Here is a 19,332-nt window from a genome sequence, read left to right on the forward strand (position 1 = left end):
GTCTCCAAGGTCATGCCCCGGGCCAAAGGCAGGGGCTAAACCGCTGAGCCACCCAGGGATCTCCTAACTTTACATTTTAAAGGGCTCAATGGATGAGTAAGGAATTACAGATGCATGCTCCAGGCCCCTAGTGCCTCTATTTTACACACAATGCTTGCTAAATGAAGGTAACTGATTCTGCAGCTTCCAAGAGACCCTGTAGGAAAGTAGTCTGAAGAGCCTATGCTAATGAGTGATTTTGAAAAGGCACTTTTTTTTTTCACATGCTCTCGAGACTTGAGGTGAAAACATAGCTCAAAGGGAAACTGGCAAAAAAGGGTAGCAAATAAAGATTCCCAAAGTCCTGTAGCATTCAAAAGTTTTGTGGCACCCAAGCAATGACACAACCACAGCACTTAGGTGTGATGTTTCATCATTGTTTTTTAACTACCACTTTTCAACTCCCCACTTCTCCATTGTGAGGGCTCAGTAAGTTCACACAAGTTTCAGGCACGTAAGCGATTTGTACCCTTCGGTCCCCCGCCCGCCCCTCCCCCCACGCCACACTCCCGGGTCCCCATCGCCCCCTGGCGGCCATGGCCGACTTCCGCTTCCCCCGCTGAGCGCGGCCTCTGCAGCACACGTGGCGTCCTCTACGTCACATCCGGCCCTTGCGATTCGGGCTGGGAACCCGCGCGATGAAGTGCGTATTTGTTACAGTAGGGACCACCAGCTTTGACGACCTCGTTGCGTGTGTCTCGGCTCACGACACTCTGCAAGTGAGTGGGGGAGGTGCGCAGTCGCGTGCACGGTGGCTCTGCTCGCCGCTCGCCGCCGCCGCTAGTCTTACCACTAGCCTCGGTAACCTTTCCTGAACGCCGCGCTTCGGAAGAACCCCCAACAGCTCTACCTCAGGTGCCGCCGCCCCTTTACTGGCTCCTCCCCGCGCCCGGCTAGGCCCTCCTCCTGCTCTCAGTCGCCTCGGCGGCCTCCGCCTGCTCTTCCTGCCGCCCTCCCGGCCCCTCCTCCCCGTCCTTTCTCTGGCTCCTCCTTTCCCTGGCTTTTCCCTTCCGACTCTCCGCCTCCGCCTCTCTTTCCTCCGGCTTCGCCCCTCCTTCCCACTGCTCCGCCTCTCCAAGTGGGGCTCCTGGGGTCCGGGCCAGCCTCTCGACGTACCTCAGGCTCGCTCGGGGTCGTGTAGTCAGCGCCGGCCGCCTCGACGAGCTCCGTCAGGCTCGGCCCGGCTCGACTCGATCCGGCCGGTTCCTCTCGGCGAGCCGTCTCCGCCCTGCCCCCGCTGCACTCGGGCGAGCCCGCGCCTCGCGGTCTCACCAGGCGTCCTCGCGGCTGGCGTCCTCGGGCGGCGGTTTGGCGGTTTGGCGGTTTGGCGGCTTGGCGGCACCTCCAAACGGGGGTTTGCACAGCTTCAGCCCTGAGGCGGATCGGGGCCGTTTCTTCGTCTCCTTTCCAGTTTTCGAACCTTTCTCAGGGTCTCTACCTGGTCGTCTGCTTGTGGCGTGGCCTGTCCTTTCGACGGCTTGGTGAGCACAGTCACATAGATCTTAACGTTAGGGTTTGTGAGGTACCCTGTCGGGGCCGGGTACGGTGTGTGTGTGTGGGTGGGTGCACAGCTTGGTTCTGGAAAAGTAAAATCAGCCACAGGTAGAAGATTTTGTGGCCCGCGCGCGGGTCTGAACACCGACTTTAGGGGTGGCGGTTGTCCTTTTTACGGAAGCCTGTTTAAAAGTCCCGCTTTTTTTTTTTTTCTTTTTTCCAGATCCTCAGCAGTCTGGGCTACAACCGACTTGTCCTCCAGATAGGTAGAGGAAAGGTGGTACCTGAACCATTGAGTACTGAGTCATTTGCTCTGGATGTTTACAGGTACAAGGATTCATTGGAAGAAGATCTTCAGAAAGCAGATCTTGTTATTAGTCACGCAGGTAAAGTGCCTTAGAATCCCACGGTTTAGGTTTTGATAGTTAAGAACAGAAATTTAGGGATTTTTTAAAAAATTTTTTTTGAGGTAAAGTAAAATCAGAGTAACTCACTGTAGCCCTTTTGAGTATGATACTTATTTGAATATACCTATTGAGAACATTTATTAGAGGTTACTATTTTGGGTAAGATAAAAGTTTTAAAACTTTTGGGGATAAAAGGATAAGAAATTAAGAACATGGACTAACTGTACAGTAAGAAACTCTAAACGCAGGAGCAAAATAATTTGTCCAGTGTCATGCGTAAAGAGTTGTCTAATTTGAAATTAGCATTTGGGCTTAGATCTGCTGAAATGTTCAGCCAGCTAATTGGGTTGGACATGAAGAAATAGGCTTTGAACAATTTTTTTCTTACATTTTACATGTGAGTGTGAAAGACAGAGAAGCAGAGACACAGGCAGAGAGAGAAGCAGGTTCCTTGCGGGGAGCCCGATGTGGGGGACTCCATACCAGGACTCCAGGATCACGCCCTGGGCGGAAGGCAGACAGACGTGTAACCCCTGAACCATCCAGGCATCCCAAGAATATTTTTCAAGTCAAATTTTGTAGCATTTAATACAGAGCAAGTGATCATTTGACTTTTGTTATTTTGAATGTATAATTAAGAGGCCTGGTTTGTAGTTCTGCCAGCTAAGTTTTTCTTTTTTTTAATTAGTTAATTAATTGATTTTTATTTATTTTTTGTATATTTTTTTCATTGGAGTTCGATTTGCCAACATATAGCATAACACCCAGTGCTCATCCCGTCAAGTGACCCTCTCAGTGCCTGTCACTGCCAGCTAAGTTTTTCATCTTCAGTTCTGTCTTAAAGCTTGGTGGAGCACATTAATTTTTTTTTAACTGTAAACAATTTTGATTTATTTTGTAGGTGCAGGAAGCTGTTTGGAGACTCTGGAAAAAAGAAAGCCACTTGTAGTAGTTGTAAACGAAAAGTTGATGAACAATCATCAGCTGGAATTGGCAAAGCAGCTACATAAAGACGGGCATCTCTTCTACTGTACCTGCAGGTATACTACAGACTGATAATTTGACCTCTTGCCTTAAATCCTCACTAGCTATTCTTATCGACCTACCTGACCTGTCGGTCTTTTTAAACCTCTTACCTTCTGCTTATCGAACGCTTTGATTTTCCTCACCTGTGAAACTGTTGTTTGTCTTCCACTGTGTGTTTTCTGTTATATTTCTTTCTGTATCTGTGCCTATTTCATTTCATGTGATTATCTGAATGTATGTAGGCATGTATGTAAGTTTCATCTGGGCACTGAAGGCTCCGAGGATATGATTTTTGAGTTCGTTGGCTTTTCATTATACAAAGAAGGCATTTGCTTATTTTTTTTTATAATTAAAGTTTTACCTTCCGTAAATCCATTGGGAAAGCCCCTGCTCTCATGGTACTAATGTTCTATTAGTGGGAGATAGTAAACAGTTTAAGTGATCAAGATAATTTCACGTTGTGAAATGTGGTTTTTTTTTTTTTTTTTTTTTGGTGAAATGTGTTATGAAGAAAATAAGGGTGATAAGATAGCTGGGAGTAAAGATTAATTAGATTGATCACGGAAGGCATGAATGAGTATATGACATTTGAGTTGAGACCTGAACAAGAGGTAGTCATGTGATTGAAGCTCTAGAGGAAGAAGGAACAGCAGCCATTGCAAAAGCCCTAAGTTAGGAATGAGCTTGGAGTTGAGGAACCAGAGGGAAGATTAAGTGTGGCAGGAGTATGGTAAGCAAGGCAGAAGATAGAAGATGAGATTGGGTGGAGATAGCTCACGTAAGAGTTCTGATTGTATTGTGTTTAGTGAGAAGCCATTAAAGTATGTTAAGCCCGAGGAATTACTATGATAAGGAGTATTATTTTTTAGAAGTATATTAAAATTCAACAAGAACTGATCAACACAGTAGAAGGATGAAGAAAATTGCTGGTTGGTTTTCTGTTAATTCTTGAGACACTAGAAGCTTGCCAAAGGGTCAGGTCAGTAATTCCCAATTATTTGACTTTAAAAGTTATCATAGTTTGATGTTTTAAAAAGTAAAGGCCTCATAGAAGTATTATAAAATACGTATCTTTTATGTTATAATTGAAATTAATTTTAAAGTGAAAAATAAGTTTTAGGAGAAACTGGCTAGAACCTAAAGGCTTTTCTTTTAACTTCACTGCATCTCTTAGACACTCAGTAAATACTTGTTTATTTGTTTAATATTTATTGAGCACCTACTATGTGCTAGGCATTATTCTAGGTACTTGGGCGTATATTGGTGAACAAAACAGACAATTTCTGTTTTTATAGAGGAGACAAATTCATTGATTATTTCAGGAACAATTGACGTCTTAATCCCTATATGTTGGGGGAGAGGGAATATCAGGGTGGCTGTGTAACATAGAAGCCGTTATTGTAAGTATTCTGTGTTGGAAGAAGCTATATAATAATTATGTAGGCTTCTGATAGTAGGCATAGGTGTCCTTGGGTAGCAGAGATTGTTAGGGGCTAATATTTTTTTAAAGAATAAACTAACTGGTTTATGCAAGTCAATTTTTCCAGACATTTCTAAGGAGTATTTTTATTCTAGATGTTAATCAGCTTTGATTTTATGTTAGTACATTTATTTTTATTTTTAATTTTTTAAAAAAGATTTTGTTTATTCATGAGAGACACAGAGAGGCAGAGGCAGAAGGAGGAGCAGGCTCCATGCAGGGAGCCCGACTCCAGTATCACACCCTGGATCATGCCCTGGGCCCAAGGCAGGCGCTAAACATTTGAGCCACCCAGAGATCCCCTTATGTTAGTACATTTAAAAGGAGAAACCATTGATACCCAAAACATCCTGATTCCTTATTCAAGCTGAAAAGGAAGCTGTGCAAGTCTCCCAATTTATTTTTTACAGTTTGAGAAGTCTTATATTTTAAGACATGAATATGGTAAAAATAATTGGTTATATTTTCATTTTAGGTATATTATTTATTCCCCTGAGTCTAGGCTGGATGATTGTATGTCTGGTTTTTTTTTTAAGATTTTATTTAGTTATTCATGAGAGACAGAGAGAGAGAGAGGCAGAGACACAAGCAGAGGGAGAAGCAGGCTCCATGCAGGGAGCCGGACATGGGACTCGATCCTGGGTCTCCAGGACTACACCCTGGACTGAAGGTGGTGCTAAACCACTGAGCCACCTAGGCTGCCCCTGTATGTCTGTTCTAATTTAAGTGGCTGCTTTACTTACATTTCTGAAGTAATACTTATGTCATGGTTTGGAATCTTACTTCCAACATGCATGGTGATTGTACATTACTTAATTATATGTGGATTTATGGTAGTACAATTACTGACAAAAGAAAGTTATTTCACAGTCTTCATGCATGGTCCAGTAGTCTCCCCAGCTTATTGTTCTTGTCTGGCAGCTGTTACTTTTGTTTTCATTTATTCTGTTTTCATAAATTAATTTTGCCTTGGTTTATGTCTGCCCAGTCCTGAAAAATGTTCAAAAGTCCCATGACTACATCTTTAATGAAATAACATTTCTTTAATATTTCAGTTGACAAAATATACAGTATCTGTTGAATTGGTATGGACAGGTACTACATAGACCTCTTCATATTGCTTTCATTTTTGTATGTGTGGTTGACCCTCGAACAACACAGATTTGAATGACATGGGTTCACTTCTACACAGATTTTTTTCAATACAGTACTATAAATGTGTTTTCTCTTCTGATTTTCATAGTAACATTTTTTCTCTAGTTTATTGTTAAGATTATAGTGTGTAACGTCATGTACAAAATGTGTTAATAGACTCTGTTATTGGTAAGGCTTCCCATCAACAGTAGGGTATTTGTAGTTCAGGTGTGGGGGAGTCAGAAGGTATACATGAATTTTCTTTTTTTTAAAGATTTTTATTTATTTGAGAGAGAGCAAGTGGGGGAGGGGCAGAGGGAGAGGGAAAAGCAGAATCCCTGCTGAACTTAGAGCCCAAGGAGATGGGGCTTGATCCCAGGACCCTAGATCATGACCTGAGTGGAAGTCAGATGCTTAACTGATGGAGTCACCCTGGTGCTCCTGAAAGTTGTACATGTATTTTCAATTGTTCAGGTGATCAGTTCCTTTAACTCCATGTTGTTCAAGGGTCAACTATATATATAATAAAAGTATACTAAAATTCACATGTACAGTTTCAGAAGCATCACAGTATTCTTGGAAGTTAGATTCAGTCATCAAGTGGGCGGCAAATGAATTTTACAGAATTTTCTCCCTTGTTACCTAATATTTTTCTTCTTTTGTTTTAGCACGCTTCCGGGGCTGTTACAGTCAATGGACTTATCAACACTGAAATGTTTTCCTCCTGGCCAGCCAGAAAAATTTTCTGCATTTTTGGATAAAGTTGTTGGATTACAAAAATAAACACTAATCTCTGAACACTTTAAAAACACCCCTCCCAAATTCAACCTATGGAATGTGGTTAAATCAAATTATAAATACATAGTATATATTTGCAGAATAATATAAATTAATAAATTTACACATCTATAGAATGTATAGAAGAATTCATGGTGTGAATGTTAGCATCTGGGTCCAAATCCTTATTGCTACTTAGTAGATTTTTTGCTTAATCTTTATATTTTAGTTAAAATATATAGTGAGCATTCATAGGTTTTATCCTAGAATCCCAAATTGATTTAGAAATCATGTCAAAAATAAATCTGAAAACTTTGACAAGAACCTCAAATGAAGTTATTAGTTTTGTGTTGCTTAGAGTAAAAAAAAAAATGAAGCAGTAACAAATTGGTAAAGGCATTTGAGAGTCAGTATCTTTAGCTGTACAATTTAAGGAGCCAATTTTTTAAAAACAAGCTAAAATGATGAGTTGTGTTCTGTGAAATAAAAAGTTAAAACATTACCTTAAAAAGATTAATAAGATTAAAGATCAAGTTAGTTGATTGGTGGTACTTGGAGAAACTACTTCAGTGGAGTAGATTCATTCTCTTTTCTCTAAAATACAAAGAGAAAAGGACAAACTAATCTTGTTCAATATGGAAGCTTTATTGGTTTGAAAAGAGTAAGTCAAAAAGGACTTAGGCCAATAGAACTTGCTGTTAGGCCCTTTCTCAGTAGTTTTGAAACATTTATTATAACATCATAGAGGAATTTATAATTTATGTACTTAAAACATTAGTTTTATAAGCAATTATGTGATCAGATGTATAGAATAGCCTAAATACATGACTTTTGGGTTCATGTAACTTAAGATTGATACGTCATGAAATTCTGATTAAGTAGTCTTGAGATCTATAAAATTAGATTATCTGTAGGTGTTCATAGCTTTCTGGTAGAAATTTTGTATACAGTTCATAAAATAGTATATACTATAAAGACCTACTTTTCATAATATTCCAAGATGTTGGCTATTCTAAGCATTTTACCAGTGCTTTATGTAGTGTCTCTGTAGATTTGGTTTCCTGATTGTGTTTTACTTAGGTTAATATTAAAATAAATTCTTACTAATAGTAGAAGGTGGTGACTGAGAAATACTCTGGGTAGCAGGAGGAAGCCAACATGGATTAAAATTTGCTGAGAATAATCTAAAAAGTGAGTAATCTGCATCTACGTAGTTTGAGAATTAACAGCACCATAATCATTATTATACATTAATCTTATATTAATGTTATATAGGAAAGGCCCTTTTCAAATACTTGGAGATAATTTGACTTTTCTGGGCTCTTTTAAATGTGGTTCTCTAATTGATAAAAATTACGGTTTAAAATGTATTTTGATCACTTGGTTTTTAGTTATTTTTTGTCATGAAGGACTAACCATAGAGAATCAGAAACAAAGGGTCTACTCAAACATGACAACTGTAAAACAGTATGGACCCCAAATCCTGTTTTCTTTCCCACAAGAATATATAATCATGATTCCATTATTTCATTTAGCAGGGGGTTAAGCCAGTGGTGTTAAATTGTGTGTAGTGCTATCCTTTGACTATATACCTTTGTGAAATAGTTTATCAGTTGTTCAGCTTAAAAATCCAGGGATATTTTGATTTGGCAGGAATTTTTGAGATCATCTAGTCCAGTCCCATCAGAAGTTTACAACTTGTCTAGATAGAGCTGCCACTGGAAGCAGTTTCTTGACTCCTGGTCTTGTAACTCTTTTTATCATACCATAATATATATTTTAAGTTTTTTGATTCTGCATAATCGTTTGCCTGGTATTTAGTTACTTTACTCCCTTACAGGGAGAGTTTTGTTCATTTATTAGAAATTTATTTTAGTAGGAATTTCACACTTAATTGGATTTTTCTTTGGTGTATGATAAACTTACCTTGGACTTAGAAACCTGTGATTCTTGCGGTTTTAGAATCTTAACAAAATGCCATGGGTAGGATTGATACTAGTTGAATAAAGGAAGACTTTGAGACAAGGAATTGTAGATTTTTGGAGTTAGAAGAGAATATTAAACCTAGCTATTACAAACCACTTTATAGTTGAGGAAGGAGGCTAAGGTAAATTAATTGTCAAATTTACCTGTTATTGGTCCTTATGGAAAATGAATGGTTAACCAAGATTCTATTTGGAATATTTACTCTAAGTGAAATTTGTGTGGTTTCATTGCATGGCTGGCAGGGTTTCAGGTTCTTGAAGTCAGTGGGTAAGTGGAATGTAGTTTAATTAACAGTGTTCTGTTAGAGGTGTTTAGATTTCCAGGGATAAGGAAGCAATTTATATCAATGGCTAAGTTTAGAGATGGACAGGTATGAATAGTAGAAAGTTGATGTTGGAGTAGATGAAAAGTGATGTGAGGGTATAAGATGACCCTGGGAAATAGGGAGTTTTGATGACTGCTTATGATTTGGGAGGAAAGAAAGCTGGAAGGATTTGGTGGTAGCTAAGCTAGTGCAGCTGAACATTTAAAGGTATAGTTGACTCTTGAACAGTGTGGAGGATTAGTGGTGCAAAACCCCAGCACAGTTGAAAATCCACATATAAATTTTGACTCCCAGAAGATTTGACTGATAACCTGCTGTTAACTAGAAGTCTTATTGATAAACTGTCCATTAGCACATATTTTGTCTATTATGTGTATTATATATTGTATCCTTAATAAGAAGGGAATGTGAAGAAAATAAAGAAAAATACATGTATAATACTGTACTGTATTGAAAAAAGTCTATATAGGTAGACTTGTACAGTTCAAATCCGTGTTGTTCAAGGGTCAACTAGTTGTCATCTGAAAATTCTGTCAAGTCTCTGATTTTAGACACCTTAGAGTACTGCTGTGTATGCTTTTAAAGGTAAATCATGTTGCTAAAAAGGGCAATATAAAAATGTGTACCACCACTTTGATAGTTTGAGGAAGTTTTTTCTGAGACTAAAAAGTTAGTAATGACTAGAAGTAATGTAGACATTTTTCTTGGCCCTTTTTTATGGTATAAGCATTTAATCACTGATTTGTTCAAAATGTAAAATTTTCAGACATGACCAAAAATCTGTATATAACCTACGTAATGAGATGTATGGACAGACTATTTGAAACTGATTTTGGGGAAAGATTTGGAATCGGTGGTCCAGATAATAGTGTGGTAACCTGTTTTTCTGCTGTACAGCCAATACTATATTTTTGTGAAGGAGTGGGAAATGGAAAATAATAATAGTTAACACCTGTTGTGTGCTTAGTATGTATCAGCTACTATTTAAAGTTGCTCAGGGGCTCCTGGGTGGCTCAGTTGGTTAAGTGTCTACCTTTGGCTCAGGTCATGATCTCAGGGTCCTAGGATTGAGCCCCACACCTGGTTCCCTGTTTAGTAGGGATTCTGCTTCTCTTACTCTCTCCTTCTGCCCCTCCCCCCCAACGTGTGCTCACTGTTGCTCTCAAAAAATCTTAAGATTATAGGTACAAAGTTATTAAATCTTTACAATAACCATATGAAATAGCTACTAATTGCCCATTTTGCAGATGAGGAACCTAAGCTCAGAACATAATGCAAAAAGGAAGTTTTATGCTATGTAAGTGTCTGATGGACTGGGAATTGTAATTGTTAGAATGCTTATTTCCATTGTATTTCCATCATTTATGGTGACAGGACAGAATATTTGAAGTTAGAGGACTATTCCAAGAAATTTTGGTTGTATGATAATCATAGATCTATTAGTTATTTCAGTTTTAGTTATTGTTAGAAATATATTAGTTATTTCAGTTTTAGTTCTTGTTAAAAGCATACTGAATGCTGCTCAAAATCAATGCAGAGAAACTCTCCTGGGTGGTTTGCCTGGTTGCAAGTTACTTACTGGCTCTTTTGTTTTTTCTGAATACCATTTTAGGTTCTATTTTTGCTCGTTTTCTTTATATGTATTTTTCTTGATACTTTTCAACACTCCCAGAGCTGCTATTGATGCTCCTATTCTATATCCGTCACCTCTGATTTGAGCTCCTGAAGGGTATTTCCAGTTACTTACTGGTCATTTTTGTCTGTTAATTCTCTTAAGCATGGTAAACTTAATGCGCTCCAGTCTAAATCCTATTTCTCCTATCCTTCTGAGATATTGGTAGTATTATGTTTAGTCTTCCAGGCTTATATCTCTAACCCTTTATATCTGATTGATCACCAGGTTTTTTTAGCTTTACTTTCTAAATGTCTCGAGCCCATTTATTTGCTCATTTAGTCTTTTAATTAATGTAAATGCATAATAAGAATCTACTTGTATAAGCACTCAAGACATGATTCCTGCTCTGGAGGAACTCTTGCTAGTTGAGGAGGAACTGTCTTACTCATTCTTGAATCCTCTGCCTGCAGCACAGTAGGCTTTCCATAAACAATAAATGCACTTCCTCATTGTCTTGATTAGGATTAGGTATTGACTTTAGGAAACACAATAATCTTGCACACAATTATTTCATTATAGTCTATCTAGTATGTCTCTTATTCAGAAGAAAGATGTGACCATCACATTGTATGGTGAAGTTTGTAAGATCAAACATTGACAGGACTGGCATTAAAACATAGCAGTACTGATCCTGTGTATATCCAAATAGTATTGAAGGGTCTGTCAAATAATGGTACTTATTGTGGATTTTTGGTAAAACATGATGTTAAAAATCAAGAGGTTTATTAAAGCAGTAGCTATAGTGTTTTCAAGTAAAAGATTACATGGAGAAAGGTTTAAGACAACCACCAAACATTTCATTCCTTGTTAGATGGTTAATTCCTTCATGAGTGCAATCTTTATATTGAATAGAAATTCTAATTTTTGTGAGGGGCTAGACAGAAGGTAAACAAACCTAGCTTGCTTCAAACAGGAATGAATATATGCTTCTTGGCCCTGATATTGATTCTCAAAATATTTTTAGGGTCTTTTACACTATTAAATGCCATCTGTTTTGGTATTTCACTTTATTATGTTCATGAATTTTTGCCACATCCTGGCCAGAATTATTTTAATTGACTGTCCTTTTATTTTGATGGTTATAGTCCTGCTCTCTAAGGCTCAGGAATGAGTATAAGCCTCTGGGACTTGGAACCCTTCAGAATATTTAGAACTATTGTTTCTCTCAACTAACACGTTTTGCAGTGAATTTCAGGAAGTTTTCCCAGGTACCTTGAGGCTACAGGTTAAGAATCTCCAGAATGAGGCCAACTTAAGTATTTTCATTCCTCGTCCATTAGTACTCTGGTGGTAACTATTAGACTCCTTCATAATGAAGCCTGCTGATTAAGTTTAGTAATTGCCAGTTTTACCACAAAACAAATTATAAGCTTACCAAGTTTAACACATAGCAAGCACAATTTGAAATTAAATATTCTATTAACTGTAATCCATAATGTGTAGCACTGTTTTCTAACTGATAGAAGGAACTAAATGGAAATTTTTTCGTTTGTAGTAATTATTTTAGAGTATACTAGAATAGGCTATTTGGAAAAGCAATACAGATTTGTACCTTATTTACTATCAGGTGTGCTTCTAATGTATTTGCTGAACTGATAATCACTGTTGGAATGATGTCTGTGAGGCCATATACTGCATCTTTTTTACTATTCATTTCTCCTTTTGTATAGAACATTGGTTCTTTCTCCACTACCAGTGTGCAGTGGGTGGATAGTACATTCCCCAAATTTTAGGAATGAAAAACATTCTTAAATCCTCTGCCTAAGTAATTTTCTGGATCTCAGTTTTCCCATTTGTGAATTAGTAAAACTGAGTTTCTTCATAGGTGATTTCTAAGACATAAAACCAATTATGTGGCATGTTTGAAAATAAAAAATGTCATTGAAATAATACATTTTCCCAGTTCAGAGTTTTTAAGAAGTAAGAGTAGACTTAGAGATATTTACGTGGAATTTACAGTATATACTCCTAAATGATACAGAAAGCAGTTTACATTGAATTTCATATTTAAATTCATAGTCTCTAGTTAGGGTTATAGTTAGAGAATTAAGGATTATTTAGAGATTTAAGGGAGCTCCTCAAAACAAGAGTGTTCTGGTCATTATTCTCCTTTCCTTCAATCCCCTGTATGTTGTTAGACTAGACGCTGTAAGTATCTTGAATAAAAAAACAACCCCTGATATTTCTGTGCCATTATGATGCATTTTTAAACAAAATATTACTTTACTTTTTTCCCCTAATCTATATTAGAGTGCTTCTGATGGAAGTGGGGAAGAGAAGGAAATAAAAGCAAATGGCTCTTGGTAATATTTCTTTTATTTTGCATATCCTCAGGCTCACTGCTCTGGGAAATCAATTCTTTTTTGTCTCTCTGCTAAAGCTTGAGAGAGGTTGAATAGGGTCCTTTGGCCAAATTTTGTTTTGGAAAGATTGTGTTCCATTATGAATCCTGCTTTGTTCATCTTGTTTAAATATCTACTACGAAAAGTAGCAACAGGTTCTAGTACCAGGGTGCTGTTAAAAATGTTTTCAAAATGTTTACTATTTTATTTTTTTTTAGTAATGAAAAACCTTAAAAGGGCCAGTAGAGTTATTTAATACCCCAGTTGTCTCCATGTTCTATTTTGCTACTAAAAATAAGTGAAATATGATTTTTAGTGCTAAAGTTTTTTTTTGGTACTGATTGCCTTGCAGCAGTTGCTCATAAGTTGTTACATACATGTGATTGTCATTTTAATTTTTTCCAGTTAAAGATAAAATTGACAACATTGTTTAAGGTTTAAGGTATATGATGTAATGATTGGGTGCATGTTTATATTGCAAAATGATTACCACAATAAGTTAGTATTCATCACCACACATGATTATAAATTTTGATACCTTTAAAAATCTAGGTCTGTTTATTTCATTTGCAAGGTAAGATTAACTCATTTTTGTATGAGCCAGTCAACCCCACAATTTGCTAGTATAATAGGTTAATCCCTCTACAAGCTATTTTTATGGTTAATGTTGATCACAAATTTGACCATCTAAAGGGAGGTCAAACAAATCAACAGATTTGTTATCCACCATTGAATCAGTTCCTTAGACCAGAAAGAGAGCTTAGACATGCCGCACATCTTCACTTTATAAATGAGGAAACTGACTCAAAATGGCATAACCAAATTCATAATACTCTTCATGTTAGTTACCATGTTGCCTCTCAAAATAGTAACTCAGAAGCCTCATGTCCTATATACATTTATAATTAAACCTTGTGTATCACAGATAGTGTATGCTTTAAAATTTTTTTTCAGGCAAGTACCTCATTTAATTAGTTGAAACTTGAAGGAGTGTTATCTTAGAACTAGTATTGTGTTGTACTATAGAGAATTTCCCTATTTGATTAGTGAAGAAATAAGAATTCTACAAATTAAAACAAGTCACATTTGCAGGTTAAATTACAATATAAAAAGTAGTAATTATAAAATTAAAGCACATCAGTTTCATAACAAGTCAAATAATGTTCATTATTTTAATTTGATTTTCTTAAATATGTTCTTTTAATCTGTACCAGAGTACAGTGCCTAAAAGTTTTTAAGGCAGTTACTTTTCTTTCCATTACTTTTGGAAGTGAAAGAAACTTTTAGGGTTGGGGAAAGCTGCTTTGGGGAGCTATATTTGACCTTTGACTTGATTTCCAGTAGAATTTAGGTGAAATTGTTCTGGTTCTTCCCTTTTGTTTGTTTTTGACCAAAGAATTTCTTAGTGAATTGTTTTGTCAGGTAGCAGCTAACAGTAGTAAATAATAAATTAAGCACTTTTGTGCTAAGCGCTTAACATTCAGTACCTTATGTAATTATTCCAGCAACCGTAGGTATAGATGACAAAAAATTTTGTACAGCAACATTTTTCAAATTTTGAAACAATTTAAAAGCAGTAGCTATTATACATTAAAAAGTATTGCTGGGTCACTTGGGTGGCTCAGTCAAGTGTCTTCAGCTCAAGTAATGGTTCCAGGAGTCCTGGGATTGAGACCCGCATGGGACTCCCTGCTCAGCAAGAAGTCTGCTTCTCTCCATCTGACTTCCCCCTTGCTCATGCTTGCTTGCTCGCTTTCTTTCTTTGAAATGAATAAATAAAACCTTTAAAAAGGAACCCTGTTAATTTGAATGCTAAAGTTCCCTGCCTAACTTTGATGGCTTTTCCCAAATCTTCAGAAAGATTTGGAAAGTTTTTGTAAAAGATTCCCCTATGGAAAAGATCATGTCAAAAAAGGAAAAGATCATGTCAAAGTTAAGCAGGGAACTTCAGCATTCCTTACAGCCTTTAATACTGCTAATGGGCATTGTGAACTCAAGGACTGGGTTATAATGGGCAGTATTTGCTGAAATTTTCGCCTTGAAACTCTTCAGGGGTGATTAATAGTTTGTAAAACAACATTGTTGGAGAGCACTAGTTCCCAAAGTGGTCCTGGACCAGCAGCATCAGCATCACCTGAGAACTTGTTAGAAATTCTTGGGACCCAACCCAGACCTGAATCCGCGTCTTGTATGAGGTAATCTGTTTTAATGGAGCCCTTCTACTGTTCTAGAGGTTTCCAGGATTGGAGTAGTTTAATGTAGAAGAATAGTAAGCCAATGGGGATTTTAAGTGCAATAAGGTACTTTGAAGGACAGTATTAAATAATATGAAATGGCTTTAAAATACAGGATGAAGTCTACTATTGTCCTGCAGGTCTTTTTAAAAAGTCCTATTGTACTAATCTGGGGAATGTAACCTGTTCTAACCACCTCTGAACCTTCATTCATCTTTTCTTTTTTTGATAAGTGATTCCTCTTTATAATAATTGTATAAAAGTCAGACAATATATATTCCTTGTACTGTTACTGATGGGATGTGAAAACCTGGACAAATTTCATAATTAATTGAAACTTCATCTGTAAAATAGGTCCCTTGTAGCTATAAAATTCTATTTATTTTCCCATTTTATTATGCTATCATATCTTTGCTTATTGAGTATGTTTAAAAATTTTTATTTAAAATTATACATGTAAATAGTATAAAATATTAGCTTAATTCTATTAGATGTATAACAGCAATTCTAGGTCCCATTTTTCCCCATCTCTGATCCTGCTTTCTTTAGTCAGCCATATTACATTTTATGTTTTGTAAGCGAATATGTTCAGACTCGTTTTCATCATTTTGATTTTTTTAAAAGATTCTACCCATTTATTTGACAGCACACAAGCAGGGGGAGCAGAAGCAGGCTCCCTGCTGAAGGAGCCTGATTCGAGGCTCGGAGCTGATTCCAGGGCCCAGAGATCATGAACTGAACTGAAGGCAGACACTTAACTGAATTGAGCCACCCAGGCACTCCTATTTTTTAAAATTTAAATGTATGCTAGTATGGAGGAGGAGGTTTTATCTTCCTGTTCTATTCCACATTAAGAAGTCTGTAGATGGTAAATAAAAAAGAAACATTTATTTTAATCAGTTCTTGTGAGTTCTGTTCTCAGTGTTAACATGATTAAGTACAATATTCACATCTGAGTCATATAGTCTGTGTTCATTGATTACATAGCCTTTTCTATAAAACTGCTTTACCTTATTTTTTCTGTTTTCATTTGCTCGATTTTTAAAAAAGATTTTATTTATTCATGAGAGACAGAGAGAGAGAGAGAGCGCGAGAGAGGCAGGTTCCATGCAGGGAGCCTGACGTGGGACTAGATCTTGGGACTCCAGGATCACCACGCCCTGGGCTGAAGGCAGCACAAAACTGCTGAGCCACCCGGGCTGCCCTCATTTGCTTGATTTTCTATAATAAAAATATTCCCAAATGGTCCCAAAAGAGATACACATCTTTCCTAGTATGTTTAAATAGATTACGTTATCTGCAGCTTTGATTATTTATTTTTGAAATGTCTGTGCTGGAGTTCTGTGCCCTTTTATGTGAACTGGTCGTTCTCTAGTCCTGAATATCTGTCTTCCAGGGATTTCCTCCTCACCCTTATCCTAGAAATTTCTTTTGCCTCTCTCTTGCATTGAATCTTCTGTTTTTAGGACTCTGTGCCCCCTTCCTTTGCGGTTTAACTTTCTTATTTTGGTTTCAAATATTCTTCATAGCTTTTTGAGAAAAGATGATACTTTTTAAAAAATCTTTCCTATTTGGAAACACTTCTACTTCCATCTGATTGATAGCTTGGTATAGAGTTCAAAGTTGGAAATAGTTTTCCTTCACATTACTGAACTTCATTTTTTTTCTAGCTTCTAGTTATTCTGTTGAGAAGTTTATTGTTCATATGTGTGATCTTTTGTATATGACCCATTTTTCCTCTCTGCAAGCTTTAGAATCTTTATCCCTGACTTCAGAAGTAGTATGTGCATTACTGATCTTTTTTGCTTTTATTGTTCTGGCTACTTCATGGAGTTTTTCCATCTAAATATGGTTATTCATTCCTGCGCTGCTAGAATTTTCCTTTCGTCATCATCATCACCATCATTTCTTTCCTTCCACTTATTTTTTGGGGGGGGGCGCCTGTTGGTTAGATGTTAGTCATCCAGTAGTCTTCTAATTTTCTTCTTTTTTCTGTTCAATCTTCTCCATTCTGTGAACTCCTCAACTCTAAATTCTTTCTGATACTTTTTGTTTTATTTAGTTTTCAATTTAAATACAGCAGAATCAGGGCACCTGAGTGGCTCAGTCAGTTGAGCGTCTGCCTTTGACTCTGGTCATGATCCCACGGACCTGGAATCAAGTCCTTCATTGGGCTCCCTCCTCAGCATGGAGTCTCCTCCCTCTGCCCCCCCCCCACTGTGTGCATGCACATGCTCTCTCTCAAATAATAAAAAATAAATACAATAAAATTGGCATTTTTCTTGTATAGTTGTATAAATTTTGACAATTGTGTAATTGTGTAACCACTACCACAGTCAAGATACAGAATACTCATATCACCCCCGTACATCCCTTTCTAGTCCACTTTTTCCTACAGCCCTAACTCCTGGCAGCAACTGATCCTGTTTGCCCTTTCTTGTAGTTTTGGTTTTTCCTGTATGTCATAAATGCCGTCATATAGCATGTAGCCTTTTGAATCTATCTACTTTTACCGAATGTGGTTTGAGATTCATGCATGTACATTCATGCATGCATATTCATACATCATTTTTTATTACTGAAGAGTATTCTATTGTATGGATGTACCAGATTGACCATTTACCAATTGAAGGATGTTTGGATTGTTTCCAGTTTGGGGCGAATCATGATTATGAATAAAACTGCTATAAACATTCATGTACGGGTTTTTGTGTGAGCTGAAATTTTCATTTCTCTTGGGTAGATAATGAGAAGTGGAATTGCTGGGTTATGTGGCAACTCTTGTGTTTATAGAAAGTACTAAACAATTTTTTTTAGAGTGGCTGTACTATTTTATATTCATACCAGCAACATATGAGAGTTCCAGTTGCTCTGCATCCTTGTCAACACTTGCTACCAGTTGAAAAAAAATTCATTTTAAAATGTATGTAATGGTATCTCATTAGTGACATACAAATGGTCAATAGACCCATGAAAGGTTTTCAGCATTGTTAACCATCAGGAAAATACAAAACAAAACAATGAGGTACCACTTGATACCCACTAGAATGGCTATAGTCAAGAGATGGACAGTAATTATGGATAAAATGTGGAAAAATGGGAACCCTCATTTACTACTGAGGAGAATCTAAAATGGTGCAGCTGCTGTGGAAGACAGTCTTGACAGTTGTTCAAATGATTAATCATAGATCCAGCAACACCATTCCTAGGTGTTATCCAGGAGAATAGAAACCTGTCCAAACAAAAACTTGCACATGAATGGTTATAACAACATTAGTCATAAAAAGCCAAAAAGTGGGAACAACCTAAATGTCTACTAATTGATGACTGGATAGATAAAATATATTTTTGAAGATTTTATTTATTTATTCATGAGAGGCAGAGAGAGAGGCAGAGGGAGAAGCAGGCTCCATGCAGGGAGCCCAATTTGGGACTCGATCCTAGGACTCCCAAGATCACACCCTGAGCTGAAGGCAGACGCCCAACCACTGAGCCATCAAGGCATCCTGATAAAATGTAGTTTATAGGATTGAAATACTCATAAATGCTACAACATGGGTGAACTTATTTTTTTTAATTTATTTTGTTTTCAATGGATAAAGGTTTTATTGAAGCATGGGGAGAAGACCAGTGGGCAGAAAGAGCTGTGCATGGGAGAACCTTTAAAACCTCCTGCTAAGTGAAAGAAGCCAGCTACACAGGAACATAAATTGTATGATTCTGTTTACTGAAATGTGTGGAATAGGCAAATACAGAGACACAGAAAGTAGATTGGTTACCTAGAGTTGGTGGGCATGGGGGATTAGGTTGGTGGTTATGGGATGTGGTTTTATTTGAATGTAATGAGAATGCTTTCAAATAGACTGCTGATGGGTAACAACTCTGTAAATGTACTAAAAATTATTGAAATGTGCACTTAGAGTGAATTGTATGGTATGTGAGTTAAAAAGCTGTTAGAAATCATCACTTTTAAGTGCATGATAATTTTTAGTGAATATACAGAAGTGTGTAAACATCATAATACCGTCTTAGAACATTTTTTATCACACCAAAAAAGATCCTTTGTGCTTGTTTGCAATTAATGCTTATTCACACCCAACCCCAGGCAGCCACCAATCTGCTTTCTATCTCTATAGATTTGCCTTTTTGATGTATTTTCATATAAATTGAATCCTGTATCTTTTGGAATCAAACCCCTTTTACATCTAGCTTCTTTTACTTAGGTTTCAATTTCTCCACATCCTTGCTGACACTTTTTTTGCCTGTATTTATTATAGCCATGCCAATAGGTGTGTTTTGATATTTCATAATGGTTTTAATTTGTACTTTCCTAATGACTAGTGACTTTGAACATCTTTTAAGCTTATTAGCTATTTCTATATTTTCATATGTAGTCATGTCATTTGGGCATTT

At 37.1% G+C, this 19,332-nt stretch overlaps 1 protein-coding gene across 1 annotated transcript in view; it reads left to right on the forward strand.

The window, feature by feature from the left end:
* Positions 1 to 969: 969 nt before the first annotated feature.
* The window catches only part of ALG13 (ALG13 UDP-N-acetylglucosaminyltransferase subunit), a 65,478-nt gene continuing 47,115 nt past the window's right edge, over positions 970 to 19,332 (forward strand). Inside the window, 3 exon segments of the mRNA XM_072743337.1 lie at positions 970 to 1,520; positions 1,861 to 1,919; positions 2,842 to 2,980. Coding sequence (XP_072599438.1) covers positions 2,910 to 2,980 — 71 coding nt within the window. The 5' untranslated portion in view covers positions 970 to 1,520; positions 1,861 to 1,919; positions 2,842 to 2,909.

Source organism: Vulpes vulpes, chromosome X (assembly GCF_048418805.1).
Source record: "Vulpes vulpes isolate BD-2025 chromosome X, VulVul3, whole genome shotgun sequence".
Classification (NCBI taxonomy): domain Eukaryota; kingdom Metazoa; phylum Chordata; class Mammalia; order Carnivora; family Canidae; genus Vulpes; species Vulpes vulpes.